At 44.6% G+C, this 14,417-nt stretch overlaps 4 protein-coding genes across 4 annotated transcripts; all 4 read left to right on the forward strand.

The window, feature by feature from the left end:
• Positions 1–88: 88 nt before the first annotated feature.
• AGABI2DRAFT_186749 (acyl-CoA synthetase) lies at positions 89–2,576 on the forward strand. Its single transcript, XM_006462875.1, has 10 exons — positions 89–426; positions 480–828; positions 875–936; positions 1,062–1,228; positions 1,305–1,483; positions 1,562–1,581; positions 1,638–1,915; positions 1,999–2,017; positions 2,069–2,341; positions 2,396–2,576. The coding sequence occupies exons 1-10, from the start codon at positions 160–162 to the stop codon at positions 2,480–2,482; spliced, it is 1,701 nt and encodes a 566-aa protein (XP_006462938.1). The 5' UTR covers positions 89–159; the 3' UTR covers positions 2,483–2,576.
• A 278-nt stretch (positions 2,577–2,854) lies between these two features.
• AGABI2DRAFT_119772 (acyl-CoA synthetase) lies at positions 2,855–5,047 on the forward strand (the record flags this gene model as incomplete). The annotated part of the gene is made up of 9 exons (XM_006462876.1): positions 2,855–3,127; positions 3,189–3,537; positions 3,593–3,675; positions 3,735–3,901; positions 3,953–4,154; positions 4,215–4,492; positions 4,556–4,574; positions 4,628–4,900; positions 4,961–5,047. 9 exons carry the CDS (start codon positions 2,855–2,857, stop codon positions 5,045–5,047), a joined length of 1,731 nt encoding a protein of 576 aa, XP_006462939.1.
• A 2,950-nt stretch (positions 5,048–7,997) lies between these two features.
• On the forward strand, positions 7,998–8,987 carry AGABI2DRAFT_73076 (hypothetical protein; the record flags this gene model as incomplete). The annotated part of the gene is made up of 4 exons (XM_006462877.1): positions 7,998–8,402; positions 8,457–8,569; positions 8,624–8,812; positions 8,873–8,987. Coding segments are annotated over 4 exons (822 nt in total), but the record flags the coding sequence as incomplete, so codon positions are not given.
• Positions 8,988–11,198: 2,211 nt separating this feature from the next.
• On the forward strand, positions 11,199–13,390 carry AGABI2DRAFT_179516 (hypothetical protein; the record flags this gene model as incomplete). The annotated part of the gene is made up of 9 exons (XM_006462878.1): positions 11,199–11,816; positions 11,873–12,058; positions 12,116–12,206; positions 12,259–12,305; positions 12,355–12,435; positions 12,487–12,579; positions 12,631–12,932; positions 12,987–13,014; positions 13,071–13,390. The coding sequence occupies exons 1-9, from the start codon at positions 11,261–11,263 to the stop codon at positions 13,388–13,390; spliced, it is 1,704 nt and encodes a 567-aa protein (XP_006462941.1). The 5' UTR covers positions 11,199–11,260.
• Positions 13,391–14,417: the final 1,027 nt, after the last annotated feature.

The raw sequence follows: 14,417 nt of genomic DNA on the forward strand, positions 1-14,417 counted from the left end.
CTCATTGGACGAAGTCAGCTCCGGCGTACCGGCATTCTTGATCCCCGATCCCCTGTTCGCCTCTGGATATTTTATCACATAGTCGCATTGCATATTGGAACTGGTTTGCAATCGGCTTACCTCCAACCCTATATCCTCAGGCTTATTCCACCGACTATTATGTACTTAAAATCCCCATATCCCGATTTACCTGAAGTTCCAGATGCAAATGTTTATTATACGCACTTCAAGCGACCTGATCAAGCAGAGTGGCCAGATTTTACAGCGTTTATTGATGCAACGACTGGCCAAAGGAGGAGATATAGCGAATATGTCAAGCGGGTCGAAGACCTGGCTACCGCACTCGGAACGCCTGTCTCAGAAGGGGGTCTTGGACTGAGAGCTGGAGAAGGTGAACTCGTCGGGATCTTCAGCGAGAATTGCATGGTACGTTGGAAAATAACCTGCCCCAATTTTCATGAACCTTTATCGTTTTTCAGGATTATATCACTCTTGTCCACTCATGCCTCGTCATGACTACTCCATTTGCTCTCATCTCGTCCTACTCAACGGCATTCGAGCTCCGACATGCGTTAAACCTTACAAAAGTAACCCGTCTTTTCGTCGATGCAAAGCTCCTCCCAACACTTTTGCCTGTTGCCAAAGAAATGGGTATTCCGATAGATAGAATCTATCTCCTGCTCGGAGATGCACCTGGATTCAGGAGCGTTTCTGAGCTTGTTAATCACGTCACGGAGAAGAGGATCCCTTTCATCGGCGTTCAACCTGCCAAGAAAAATACCCTCGCCTATCTTGTGCTCTCCAGTGGTACTACCGGCTTACCAAAAGGCAAGTTTAGATTTCTCATAGGAAATGCTAGCTAATGTCCTCTCAGCCGTAATGATATCTCATGGCAACTTAAGTTGTGCATTTATGCAGTTTGCGACTGTGGTTAAAGTTGGTGCGGAAGTAATGCCTGTAAGATAAACACTCTCTTCTGTGTTGAATGAATATCGTAACTGACTTGTGTTCAATTCCTCTCCTACATTGATAATGCGAACAAAATCATGGAATTTTACAAGCCTCCAACACCAAAAGGTTTAGAGGGATTGCCCACTCAACTCGCGTTTCTTCCCTTACATCACAGCTACGGACTTCATCAGTGTTGTTTCCGCGCCCTTATTGTCCCCCAGACTATTGTTATTCTTAAGAAATGGGATATCAAGACTGCTTTAGACGTCGTTCAAAGGTAAATACCTACTCCCTTCAACTTAACCTTGTTCTGACCGCTCATCCTCCTCTTTACCCGGCGTTGTTCAATGAAGATATAAAGTCTCGAGTCTCGCACTTGTTCCTTCTATCGTGCACCAACTTGTAAATTATCCCGGTATTGAAAAGGCTGACCTAAGTAGTGTTCAATCGTCCGGAAGTGGTGGAGCTTATCTACCACCTGAACTTTCAAACAAATTCTCTTCAATAATTCCCAATGCAAATTTTATGGAAGGTGAGTGAATTATCATCAGAGCAGCGAAAAGAGACCATTTGCTCATCATGTTATTTCTTGGGCTGTTGGGTATAATAGGTTACGGCTTGTCGGAGGGGGTAGGTGTCTAACCTGGTTTGCAACGGACGACGTCGGCTGATGATCATCCACGCAGACCATCGGCGCAATCAATCAACCATTTCCCGGAAGCCTCAATGGCAAATTGAAGATCATTCCCGGGAGCATAGGTGTCCTTCTTCCCGGAATCGAAGCTCGCATTCTCCGTGATGATGGTACCCCGGTCAAAGTTAACGAAACAGGAGAATTCTGGTTCAAAGGTGGCAACGTTGCTTTAGGATATCTGAATAATGAACAAGCGGATGAAGAAACGTTTGTAAATGGATGGTTGAAGACGGGAGACAAATTTTATGTGAACGAAGAAGGTTATTTATTGTACGTCACTTCACTTTTTCACTGGAAAAACAGCGCCAGCTCATCCTTGTATGCCCTTCCGTATCGGGTTTTCATCTTCGTAGCTTCGCGGATCGCGCTAAGGTAATTTTACTTTAATTAATTTAGGACATTCCTGACTGTTGGCCTTTTTAGGATACTCTCAAAGTTTCTGGCATCCAAGTGTCTCCCGTCGAAATTGAGAACGTTCTCCTCGCCCACCCTCAAAAGCTCATCACAGACGTTACGGTCGCTGGCGTTAGTGGCGGACGTACATCGGATGAAAAAGTACCTCGTGCTTGGATCGTTCTAAGTCCGAAGGGCGAACAAGCAGGAGCTCAAACTGTCATCAAAGAGCTTGACAATTGGCACAAGAAGAATTTGAGCAAGTATAAATGGCTGAGAGGAGGTTTTGAGGTTGTTACCGAGGTATTTCTATAGAAGCGCTTCATCTCGAATTTTAGGTGGCTGATTGTTTGATAGATTCCAAAGTCGCCTACGGGAAAGACATTACGACGGGTATTACAGGACCAATACGAAGGCCGCCTTCGGGCGAATGTTAAATTATGACCATAATGCTTTAGAGCTTTATATCTCAATATTTCAGTACTACACTATTTAGTGCTAGTCTTCGAGGAATCTCATGTTTTCCTTGCCTTGTTCAATTCACCTTCAAGCCATACCCGATATCTACTATATAGCTAAGCGGTGTCCTCCTAAATTGAAATTCTTACAGACTTGAGAGTTTCTCGGTGACGGCAACTTGCTCGGGCCGAAATCGAAAAAAGTACGTAACATGTTGTAGCCAGCTGATCACCGGTTAAGTTAAAGCCGGCGGTACTGCTAGCGCGTTGCAATTCCGTTGACCTCCTTTCCTGATAAGTTAAGCTCTATGTTCGGCACCATTTCAACTCTCCCTCCTTCATTTGCCCGCGTATCGTCATGCCTCACCTTAAATCCCTGTATCCTGACGTTTCGCCCCTTACCGAATACTTGAATATCTGGGATTCTATTCTTGGACAGCCTCATCAAGCTAGCTTTCCTGACTATACAGTACATCAAGATGAGGAAACGGGAACGACATATACTTTCAAGGAGTTGAAGAAGAGGATTGATGATTTGGCTGCGTCGCTCAGCAGACCTGTTTCGCAAGGCGGTTTAGGCTTGGTCGGAGAAAAGAGAGAAATGATTGGTATTATGTGTGATAACTCTTCGGTACGAGTGTCTCAACGTATTTCTGTCGTTAACGTGAGATTTAAACGCAATATGGGTCTAGGAATTTGTGGTTCTGGCGATAGCTTTGCTCAAAATTGCAGTTCCTTTTGCATTAATTTCATGTTATTCCACGCCATTCGAGTTGAAAAATGCACTCAAAATCGCCAGAGTGACTAGATTATTCGCCGCGCCCCAGTATTTCTCAAAAGCATTGCCAGTGGTTCAAGAAGTGGGGATACCCAAGGACCAGGTTTACGTTATGTACTCGCAAATTGATGGATATACATCCGTGGAAGGATTGATTCAGAGAGCAATCACTATGAATTTGCCTCATAGTGTTGCGCGTCAAGTGCACAAGGATACTTTAGCATTTTTGTTCTTTTCCAGTGGGACGACTGGTCTGCCTAAAGGTAAACGTCTCTGAACACGAATGAATGGCTGCCCTGAGCGTCTGACGATATTCAGCCGTGATGATCAGCCATGGAAATCTAGAATTCGCGTTCAGACAAGCGATGGCTATTCAACAAGAAAAGCTAGCTGTAGCTAAGGTGCGCTGCACTTTTCGCTTTTTTCTTCACTTTCAGTGTTCTCATGTCTACGATTTCAGCCTACGCCGCCAATGACTCCAGATGGGATACCCGCAATTCTTGCTTTTTTACCGATGCATCATACATTTGGTTTCCATATTTATATCATCCGTGCATTCGCTGCTCCTACTCGATATATCATTCTTCGTAAATGGGACGCCACAACAGTACTCAAATCAATACCTAAGTGAGTCATCGCCTATTCTTGTCATCCTCGTACTTTCTAATTGCTTCATAGATACAAAATTTCGATGATAAGCATGGTACCATCTATGTACCACCAAATTGTGAACCATCCGGACTTTTTAAAGACGGATTTGAGCACTATCACAGTCTCTCATAGTGGTGCTGCTCATCTCCCTCAAGAGATTGCGACCAAGTTCAGGAATCAAACACCGAATAACGTTTTCTTCAGCGATGGGTACGGAATGTCAGAAACGGTGCGTATCATCATACTCAAAAGTTGACCAAGTATCAATTTTCCCTTTGAATCTTTTCAGACTGTTTCGGCTATCGTTAGACCATATCCTGGTACACTCAATGGTCGACTCGAAGCACTACAAGGATCGTCAGGTGTGCTGTTACCTGGGATGGAAGCTCGTATTGTTCGTGAAGATGGATCCGAAGCTGGTTTCAATGAGGTCGGCGAACTTTGGTTAAAAGGGGGCAATGTCGTGTTGGGATATTTTGACAACGTAGACGCGACCAGGGAAACATTTATCGATGGTTGGCTGCGTACAGGAGACCATTTCAAGGTCAACGAGCAGCAGTATTTCTTGTAAGCTTTTTTTGGTTCGCTAGTCTATTTTCTACTAGTCTAAACTATGCCTTTCACCTCTAGCTTTGCCGACCGTAGGAAGGTGAGTCGCGTTCGTCAGTCTCCTGTGGTTTGATACCTATTAATGGGCGTCAGGATACCCTCAAAATTTCAGGATCTCAAGTGTCGCCAGTCGAAATCGAGGAAGTCTTATTAGCTCACCCACAAAAACTAGTTGCAGATGTGACAGTCGCTGGTGTCAGTGGTGGTCGCACTTCAGATGAGAAGGTACCGCACGCATGGATTGTATTAACTGATAACGGAAGAAGACTTGGGCCACAAAACGTTATTATGGAACTGGATAAATGGCACAAGGAGAACTTGAGCAGATACAAATGGATAAGAGGAGGTATCGAGATAGTTGAGGAGGTTCGTCATTGTATATCTCTGGCTTTTTTGAACCACTTTCGATGATCAATACAACGACAGATACCGAAGTCACCAACTGGAAAGACATTACGACGTTTACTGCAAGATAGGTACGAGCAACGGAAGGGCATGAAAACAAAGCTGTAGCCTTTATCGTCTATCAAACATTTCATCGGATATTTATGTTAAACGTCACGGTCGCTTAAATGATGTAGCCGCATTCACAATTTACGACAATTGACCCTTTCAAGTTCTTTCCCTACCCTTATCTTGTGATACCCGTACCTTTCAGTAGAAGGTCCAGGCCCCACGGTATGGGATATGACAGCCTATGGGACATGATAGTTGGCCCTTCAAGGGTTTTCAGAGCATAAGATAACCCTTTTTTGCGTACTGCATGACGTTCTAGCATCCAACAACAAGGTGGAGTGGTGACAAGGCTTTGAAGTTTGAACTTGAACGAAATGGCGTGCTTGAGAGCCAGAAGAGACCAGAATTTGAATCCAATTGCAATGATTGTTGGTGCTTCAAAAATTTCTCACAACTTTGAGCAGTTCGTTTCAAGTGGGACGAAAATTGTCGCGTGCCACGTGCCTCTGATGGCGATAGCGAGAGGGTCCCCATAATTTGGAGATGCAATCTCGGTGGTTTGCGTCAAAGTATCCGTTTAACTCAGGTTTGACGTTGCTACTATCAATGGTGGTGACTGGCCGTGGGTCTTGGATAAACTTCGACCCCAAGTAAACCTTGACATGAGATAAATTCTCATCGACATCAACGCGCCCCGACTCATATCACCGATCTTGTTCCTCTTTAATATACAAAATGGCCGGCCTTATTCCCGAACTCCACTCAACATGTTTCAAATTCCATTAAGTTAACCTATTATTGACTCCATCAATTTGTCAAACTGACGTATAAATTGGGTCAATAATAGGTAAATTTAATGGAACTCTGAAAGACCAACAGCAACACATACCAGAATCATGAGAAGCGCTTTTGAGCTCGAGTTCTCTTGCTACCAAAGCCCTGAGGGAAAGTCGTTCGTGTTTCTGCTCTCGGGCCGAACTTTGATGAAAATAGAAACGAAAGTTCCAATTCAGGAGCGCACAATTGTCTCATCTTAATGGGCGCTGCTGATAGGCGCCCAGGCTATATAGAGGAACCACTAATATTTTGTACCAAAGATTTCGTTCCATTAGTAACTGACGTCAATCATTAGTGACTCCGAGGTGTGAACGTTTGAACTATGCCAGGTTCATCCTGAGTAAACCGAAAAGGGCGCGAAGGGTACTCACCCACTATTTTTGAGCAATGGAAATTGCCGTCCATGAGACTGTTGCACTCCTCCGTCTTGTTGGCAGGTGTCGCCCACCTATCTGGCATATTAAAAGGGCCGGTATGGTTTCACCACAACACTATCCTTCCTCCTCTTGACCGCCATGCATGATACCCAGAACATATCCATGCTATCAACCAAAAAGTCCCGTAACTGGAAAACAATTTCCGAGCAATATGGAGTGTGGGAAGTACTTACTATGGCCGAGGGTCATTGCGAGCGGTACCGAAGACTCTTTGATGAAATCCCAGAGTCTCTCCCCTTTCTCTATAGATTGCTTCAGGACATTTACTCCCTGTCGCCTACAATGTTTTTTCTCTTGATCTTGTCTCAACTGTGGATGGGTTGCCAAGGGGCAGTTAAGATGCACTTTTCAAGTCAAGTATTGAGGATGGTACGTGTCGTATTGATGCGTATCTGCGAATAGCGCTCATGACTGACATGAACAGATTGAGCAATGTCTACGGGAGGGCGTATCAGATTATGCTGCTATCATTTATCTGTTGCTTGTTCGTTTAGCAGTGTCAGCGCTCGCGGAATTTCTGTCATGGTACAAGTCAGCTTCTCCAACTTTTTGCCTCAAATGCCATCGATTCCTTACGTAGTTCAGTGAACATTTACTCCAACGACTTCATCGCCGGATTACGTCTCATTTTCAAATACGCATCATTAAGGGTGAGTAGTTCTGAGCCGAAAGGAAAGAGTATGCTAAACGAGATGACTAGCCAAATTGAAGCATGATTTGACGCAATCGAAAGGTGCGTTGCTGTTTTATATCTTTCTGACGAGTTTGTCACTCCTGATGCCGACTTAGACCCTTCGGAGCAGTCCAAAGTGACGGCCAGTCAAGCATGGGATTCTTTCTTAGGTCTTCTCCAATTTTCCAGCCTGATTTTGACCGTAACCAGTCAGTTTGTACTCATAATCCATCTCTCACGTCGTGATAGTGGAGGTCCATTATTCGCTTTGATATGTCTGCTCCGACCCTTGATTTCCACGTTGGTTGGAAAGGATAATGTTTGGAACAGAGGTGAGGACTTCCCCTTACGCAGTACCACATCCGAAATTTACCCAGCATCTATAGTTTGTCTTGTCCGAGACACTAGTAAAGACCATCAACGTATGGAAGCGTTGTCGGCCCTTACCAAACCGGAATATCGTGAAGATGTCATCAGTAATAATCTACACAATTTCATCGTCGAAGGTACATTCGTGGTGGAGTTGCATGAGCTCTACTCCTGACCAAGTACGCCTCCCAACAGAATACCAGAATGCCAACGAACGCCTCGGCGACGTGTCAGTTAAACCTGTTTGGAGTGTTTTTTCAATCCACAAGACGCCCTATCTACCGACGCTGTTAGCATTAGTCGGAGATTTCCCAATTGTAAAAGCTCGTCAAGCTGATTTTCGCCGTGTTTTGATGTTCACTTTTAGGTCTATTGCGGACTTCTCACTCTTCTCAAACCTGAGGCAACATCTTTTGCTTCAATTGCCATCCTTCAAGAAATATCAGCAAGACTCGGAAATTATGTCACTTTCCTCTTGAACGGAACTGAGCGTTTCAAGAAAAACCTACGGGAAATTCATGAGATCTACCAGTTTGAAGCTCACTGTACTAGCGAACCAAGGGTAGAGGAAAAAACCTTATGCGTCAAAGATACAAAAGTTGGAACAGCACGGGGAATGCAGTTCAAATTGCGGTACGGAGAGCAACCTTGTCTAATGTTTTTGGTTCTTTAAACGCTGACTACATATTATAGTAATGTGTCATTTGCTTATCCCGGAAGCCAAACTACCAAAGATGCATTGAGGAATATCAACCTCACAATTGGTTCTGGTCAATTCGTGGTGCTCGTCGGTTCAAACGGGAGCGGAAAATCCACTCTCGTCAAACTTCTCCTTCGCTTATACAGACCCTCGAATGACCTCGATCGTAGCAAATACCCAGCTCCAGTAAACACCTCTGGAGAACTTCTGATGGATGATCAACCTCTCTCATCCTATTCGGAAACTTCATTACGTCAATCTATGGCTGTATTAAGCCAAGACAACATGATCTACCCCGGATTTTCACTGGGAGAAAACATCGGTTTAGGGTTTTCTCCGCTTATATCCGATGACAAGACCCTTCAGGATGCGGCGAAGAAAGCTGGAGCAAAAGAAGTGTTAGAACGTATGAAGGAGGGCGCCAATACCGTTTTAGATCCGCTATCAAAGTTTTACGAATTCAACATCAAACAGCAAGACAATCTGCATCCTTTGAAAAAGGCTTTGGAGGAGTTGAGGAGACCCATTGAAGTGAGTGGTGGAGAGAAGCAAAGAATTGTCGCGTAAGTCTAAATTTCTTGCCTTCATTTCTTACCTGCTGATTTTCGTGAATATAGTGCGCGGACATTCATGAAATTCAACTCTGGGAATATCAGGTTCCTAGCAGTGGACGAACCAAGTTCGGCTCTCGACGCGGAAGCTGAAGAATTTCTTTTCGACAATCTCTTAAAAGAAAGAGAAGGAAAGACCATTGTTTTCGTCACTCATAGATTTGGAAAGTTGACGAAACAAGCGGATCTGATAGTGTACGCATCCTGGTACCTTCTCCTCTGCGCCACTGGAAACACTAACATCCGATTTATCAGCTGTATGAAAGAAGGAGCCATAGTCGAGTCGGGAACACATACCGAATTAATGAAAAATAATGGCGAATACCAAAAACTTTACAATATTCAAGCGAGTGCTTTTTATACGACATAAGGTAAATTATAGTGGAGTACTACTTAGACTAGAAGTACAAAATAGAAATTGATTGTTACGAGACGTGTTGAATCCACAAAAAATCCAGAACCTCATCCGCGGTCGGATATAAGTTGTCAAAAATGAACAACTACACTCAAAGTCGGAAGTGGAGGCAGATACTGAGATGAAGTCCAATCGCGCCGAATACTTGAATTTCCTACTACCTATACAGCTCGTCTGATTTAACGTGCCCTTTCACATACTCAGTATGATATAGACGATATCAGATCTCACACTTTTTAAAAACCTTGTTTATGATCGGGGATAGACACCGGAGACACCAACAATTAGAAAGCCATTACAGCATGTATAGTACTACGATCGAGCCAGTATGGGCATCATGATCGGGCAGGAATAAAGGTGAAGCTATAGCCGACAACGATCAAACCCACATCAAGATAACTAGCGGTTGTTAGATGTCGAATTTAACATTTCATAGAATTGTCTGATTCATGGCTTGCTGACTTCGCACGCCACATTTGAACAGGTGTTTGGACTTTGAAGGCTTACCTTGTGCTACCTCGTGACAGCGACCTGAACGCAAAAACTCAATATGGTTTATGGGTCTCAAGGTCCCATGCCAAGGTTTCTGGGCATGAAGAAGTACGTAAAGGGCAACGGGCATTTCATCCTTCCGTTCAAACTTCAAATATCCTGGGATGAGCCGAAAAAAGTCATAACGTTGTGGTAGCTTCTGTCGGACTATACCTGGTTAATAGGTACCAAGGTACCAACAAATCGGAACAACTATAGTCAGAATGGCCCTTTGAGCTTGAAGCGACAGTGCTAGCTGGTCTTGCCACCGCAACCCATCGGTTGGTAGCTTCGAAAGGTACTTACTTCGAAAAAACTTCAATCTAGGTGCCTGTGTAAATATAAACCATGGTGCTGAATTTCCGAGCTGTCGCTCATGCTGACTTTGAGCTAATGTAAGCTTTTGAGAACATTCTTTGATAGTTAGCATACGAGCACCTTTGTAACCAGAAAGCTAGATCATCACAAAAGCTTTACCGATACACGTACGTGTGTAATTGACCTTCTGAGGGGCCAGGCCCTGGCGACGTAGGTGAATCTGTCCCGAATCGGAGTCACGGCGGACACTCTGTGGAAGCCCTATCAGGATATACTTCTTCGTCAACTCTGGGAGACTCCGATAATCCTGAACAATGGAAACAGAGTAGAGTGAGGATATTATTTTGCGAGCCTACGTCAAGTCAGCGAGAATAAGAGTTCACCATGATTCAGACAAAAAGCGTGTGAGTGGAAAAGCGTGCCTTCAAGCAAAATATGAGCACCGATGCCAATTCCGGGACTCCCAGTGCCAGCTTATGCCAGCATGCTCCCTGTATTTTGACAACACAGTGGAAACATAGTGGACTCCTTTGTCTATCGTATTGGGTCAGGGATCTGGAGAAGGACCAAGAGTCGGGATGGCCATGGTCCGACGGTGCTGGTGATTTTAAGTGGAGAAAACGAAAATAGGTGGGTGATGAATCGATGATATGGCAGCTTGATTTCCCCAGTGGCGAGAAAAGAATTCAAAGCATCACCTTGGCTGTCGGATAAGTTCCATCCGGCTGTGGTTATTTTGGCCGTTAAGCTTTAAGCCCTAAGTCCATGAAATAACGGTGATTCGAGCGGCGTCCCCTTCAAGCAGGGCTTGTTGGATGATGTTGAAGTTCGATGGCATGTAAGTAGTTTTGATGTTAAACCCGGCTACAGCTCGATCTAGTAAGTATGAATCGAAGCGATAAGTTGAAAAAAACCATTCCAGATGTAAATTTTCCGAATTGTACCTGAAATCGCACGTAGCCCACAGTAATCTGCGAAAGCTCAGTATTACATTCTTTTCTAGAAGTCAAGTCTATACGTACCTGACCCTGGATCAAAACTTGCTCGGATAGGCTCAATTTACCGGTCAGACTTATCATGGGACACCACCTGAGTGGATAAGAATGTCTTGGCTTGAAAGGCCGTATTTACATACTAAAGAAGCACGTATACACTGCTTCGCGTGAACATGTCTGATGAAGACTTGGCAGACACCCAGTCCACGTGCTTCTCCTCTGCTTTTGAATCCACAATGTGGTGGTTCTGTCAGATTAACTCCAATTCCACACTCAATTAGATCAAACATCAGCGGGAAAGATTGCACCCATCTGGCAGGATTTAATCGGAGAATGCCCAACTTCTTGAATCCTCCTTCTATCCCGCCTTTCGCAAGTTAGCCTATGGCCACTTACGAACCAGAGATCAAATACTCCGACCAGTCTGACTCCAAGTCTGAGTCTGGCGTTGTCAAGGACGAAGAGCCGAGTGAGGTTTCAACACCCCCGCAAGTTAATGGAATCGATGGCAAACTTCATCGAGAGCTGTCAGCACGCCAGGTGCAGATGATTGCGATAGCAGGCACAATTGGAACAGGCCTTTTCCTCGGGACAGGTAGTTCTCTCGCCCAGGGCGGCCCTGCAAGTATCCTTATCTGCTACACTATCGTCGGCTTTATCGTCTACGTCACCCTATTACTCCTCGGTGAACTGGGAACCCAGTATCCAGTTACAGGATCATTTGGCCATTATTGTACCAGGTTCTTTTCACCTTCCTATGGCTTTGCTTTGACGTGGAACTACTGGGGAGGTCGAGCCATATCACTTGCTGGTGATCTGGTTTCGGCACAGCTTATCATGTCATATTGGACCGAGTGGAATCCATGGGCGGTTGCACTGCTGTTTTGGGTGTTTTTGGTGATGATCAATGCCATCCACGTGAAGGCATATGGTGAATTGGGTGAGTCTTTATCAACCAATGATTCACTTGCACTTCCAACTAATTGAATTATGTAGAATATTGGCTTTCATCGCTAAAAATCGTCGCCATCGTCATCTTCATCATAGTGGGTGTAATTGTCAACGTTGGCGTCAATCATGAACACCGGTATATTGGTGGGGAAAACTGGAGGCTTCCCGGTGCTCCCTTTGTGGGTGGTTTTGGAGGCTTCCTTAGCGTTTTCGTTACTGCCAGTTTCGCATGTCAGTCGTCCCATGTTTTTGAGAAATTTGTTTCTTGATATTGAACATATTCATTAGATGGCTCGACCGAGAGTCTGGGTATCACCGCAGGCGAGACGAAAAATCCATCCAGGAATATGCCCAGAGTAGTTAAATTCGTATTCTGGAGGTGTGTTGGTAGTCCTTCTCATGCAGATAAATTTATACTGAGCGCGCTTCAGAGTTCTTATCTTCTACGTCCTCAGTATTTTGCTGATAGGTCTAAATGGTAAAGTTTGTCATTTTGTATATGGCCGCCTGGAACTTACGCCCAATAGTACCATACAACTACCCCAACCTCTCCACAAGGAGCGCTATCACATCCCCGTTCGCCATCGTCTTTGAAGAAGTGGGCGCCGGTGAGTCAAACTTTGTCAAATTCTGGACTTAGTCCTGACAACCATCCGAAGTCGGCGCTGCATCATTCATGAATACCGTCGTCCTCACTTCTGTTGTATCCGCCGCCAACCACAACATTTACGCAGGAACTCGAGTGATCTATGGTATGACCTGGTGCCTTCATCGGGACATCGACTAATTAACATTGCTCTCAGGGCTCGCTGTTGTGAAACAAGCACCTCGTATCTTTACCTGGACCACGAAAAACGGCATTCCAATCCCCGCTCTTGTTTTAACCAGCAGTGTCAGCATGCTTTGTTTCGGAAGCAGCTACATTGGAAACGGTCTAGTCTGGGAATGGCTAAAAAATCTCACCGGTGTATCCGTCCAGATTGCATGGTTGTCTATTGGCATCACAAGCTGGCGGTTCCGTAAGGCTTGGGTTAGACAGGGCCGTCCTTTGGAAGAGATGAAGTTCCGTGCTAAATGGACATGGCCATGGGCGCCTGCATTCGTCGTGCGTATTCTATCACTGAATATCAAATGTTTTATCTTATCTACTTATCTATAGGTTATCAGCGTTATTGTCTTGATTCTTGGTGAGTATTCCCGGTTTCTCAATTTAGATTTGCCTCAACTGAATAAACGACTCTAGTTCAAGGATGGCATTCCATATACCCAAATTTCGTGGTCGTTGATTTCGTCTCATTCTACATTGAGTTACCAATCATGGCTATTATGACCCTTGCCTGGTTGTTTATCAAACGACGACGCAATCCTGACTCGCTTCAAACTTCGCGAACGAAAAAATTTTGGTATACCGATATGCCAGATTTGGATACCATGGATTTACACGAAGATGAATATAAAGAAGTGGAGGACGATATAATTGAAGATGAAAAAAGAGCTCAAAGGACAAAATATGGAAATTTTGTATTCAGAGTATTGTGGAGGTCGTATTATTGGGTGGCATGATGGTTGCTTTCTCGAGTTCATGTCCTTAAAATGTTATTAATGCTTAACTGGATGTATACATATATCATGATTCTATGATTATCATTTTGTCGGACGGAAGAACTTGAGGTCGTTCAGTAATTCGAGGTTGGCGAACTAGTAACCAGTAGGACTCGAGAGAGTGGTGTTGCGATACAACGTGGATGGGAGTCATCACTTCGGAACAGACTCTTCAAGTGTACTGGGCGGGCCCTGAGCGGGAACAATAATGGGTGGGGTCGTAATGCCAATAAAGAGCGCTAATGACTTCCCCAAGGACGGCTGAGCAGGCCAGAAATGTGAAGTGCACTGGATGCTTTCGGTAGGCTATCCTCATGGGTCGGGGTTAGAATTTCAGTGGCTTTGCGTGGCATGAAAGGCCCAGCGTGATCACCTGCCACCTTTGTGCTCATGGACATTGATGGGCTGTAAGATAAAATGCGCTTGAATCTTGCTCATAAGTGAACAATAGCTGTGCGTCTAGAGACCTGTCGATTGAAGAGCATTGAAGGGAGTAGGACATACAAACGTACGATTTAAAGCTACAGAGAAGAACAGGGTGAAACCCTAAGAAGCGGCTAGAGGGAATAACAGATACAAAATGGGAACACTGTACAAGAAGGAAACAAATGGAAATATCCATACGAAACTTGAACTGCACCTGGTATCGTAGTAGGGTATCATGTGAACGAAGAAAAGATAAAAACGTAGATCAAATGAAAGCATAGACAAGTGAAAAAAGTTTGGGATGATTATAAGCGAACAAGGACGAGTAGCATTGAAGTCCCAATGCCAGCCGATTGCTGTATCACAGTCAAGGGTACTCTGGACTCAAGTACTCATCCTTGATACTCATATACTGCACCTACGCACGACAGACCCCACAATGCTAACATATGCGCTAGCATAGATTGGAACAGCAGGGAATATCTGCGAAAGGTGCCTTTCTGATACCGTCTGCGAGGAAAACCGGCTATGTTACCTCTTATCACCGTCATTGACGTTGACA

Source organism: Agaricus bisporus (assembly GCF_000300575.1).
Source record: "Agaricus bisporus var. bisporus H97 unplaced genomic scaffold AGABI2scaffold_7, whole genome shotgun sequence".
NCBI classification, from domain to species: domain Eukaryota; kingdom Fungi; phylum Basidiomycota; class Agaricomycetes; order Agaricales; family Agaricaceae; genus Agaricus; species Agaricus bisporus.

Coding starts and splice junctions, on each gene's coding strand:
- AGABI2DRAFT_186749 (XM_006462875.1), top strand. CDS start 160: ATGTACTTAAAATCCCCATATCCCGATTTACCTGAAGTTCCAGATGCA. Junction 937..1,061: donor AGTTTGCGACTGTGGTTAAA/GTTGGTGCGGAA, acceptor GAATTTTACAAG/CCTCCAACACCAAAAGGTTT. Junction 1,229..1,304: donor GCTTTAGACGTCGTTCAAAG/GTAAATACCTAC, acceptor TGTTCAATGAAG/ATATAAAGTCTCGAGTCTCG.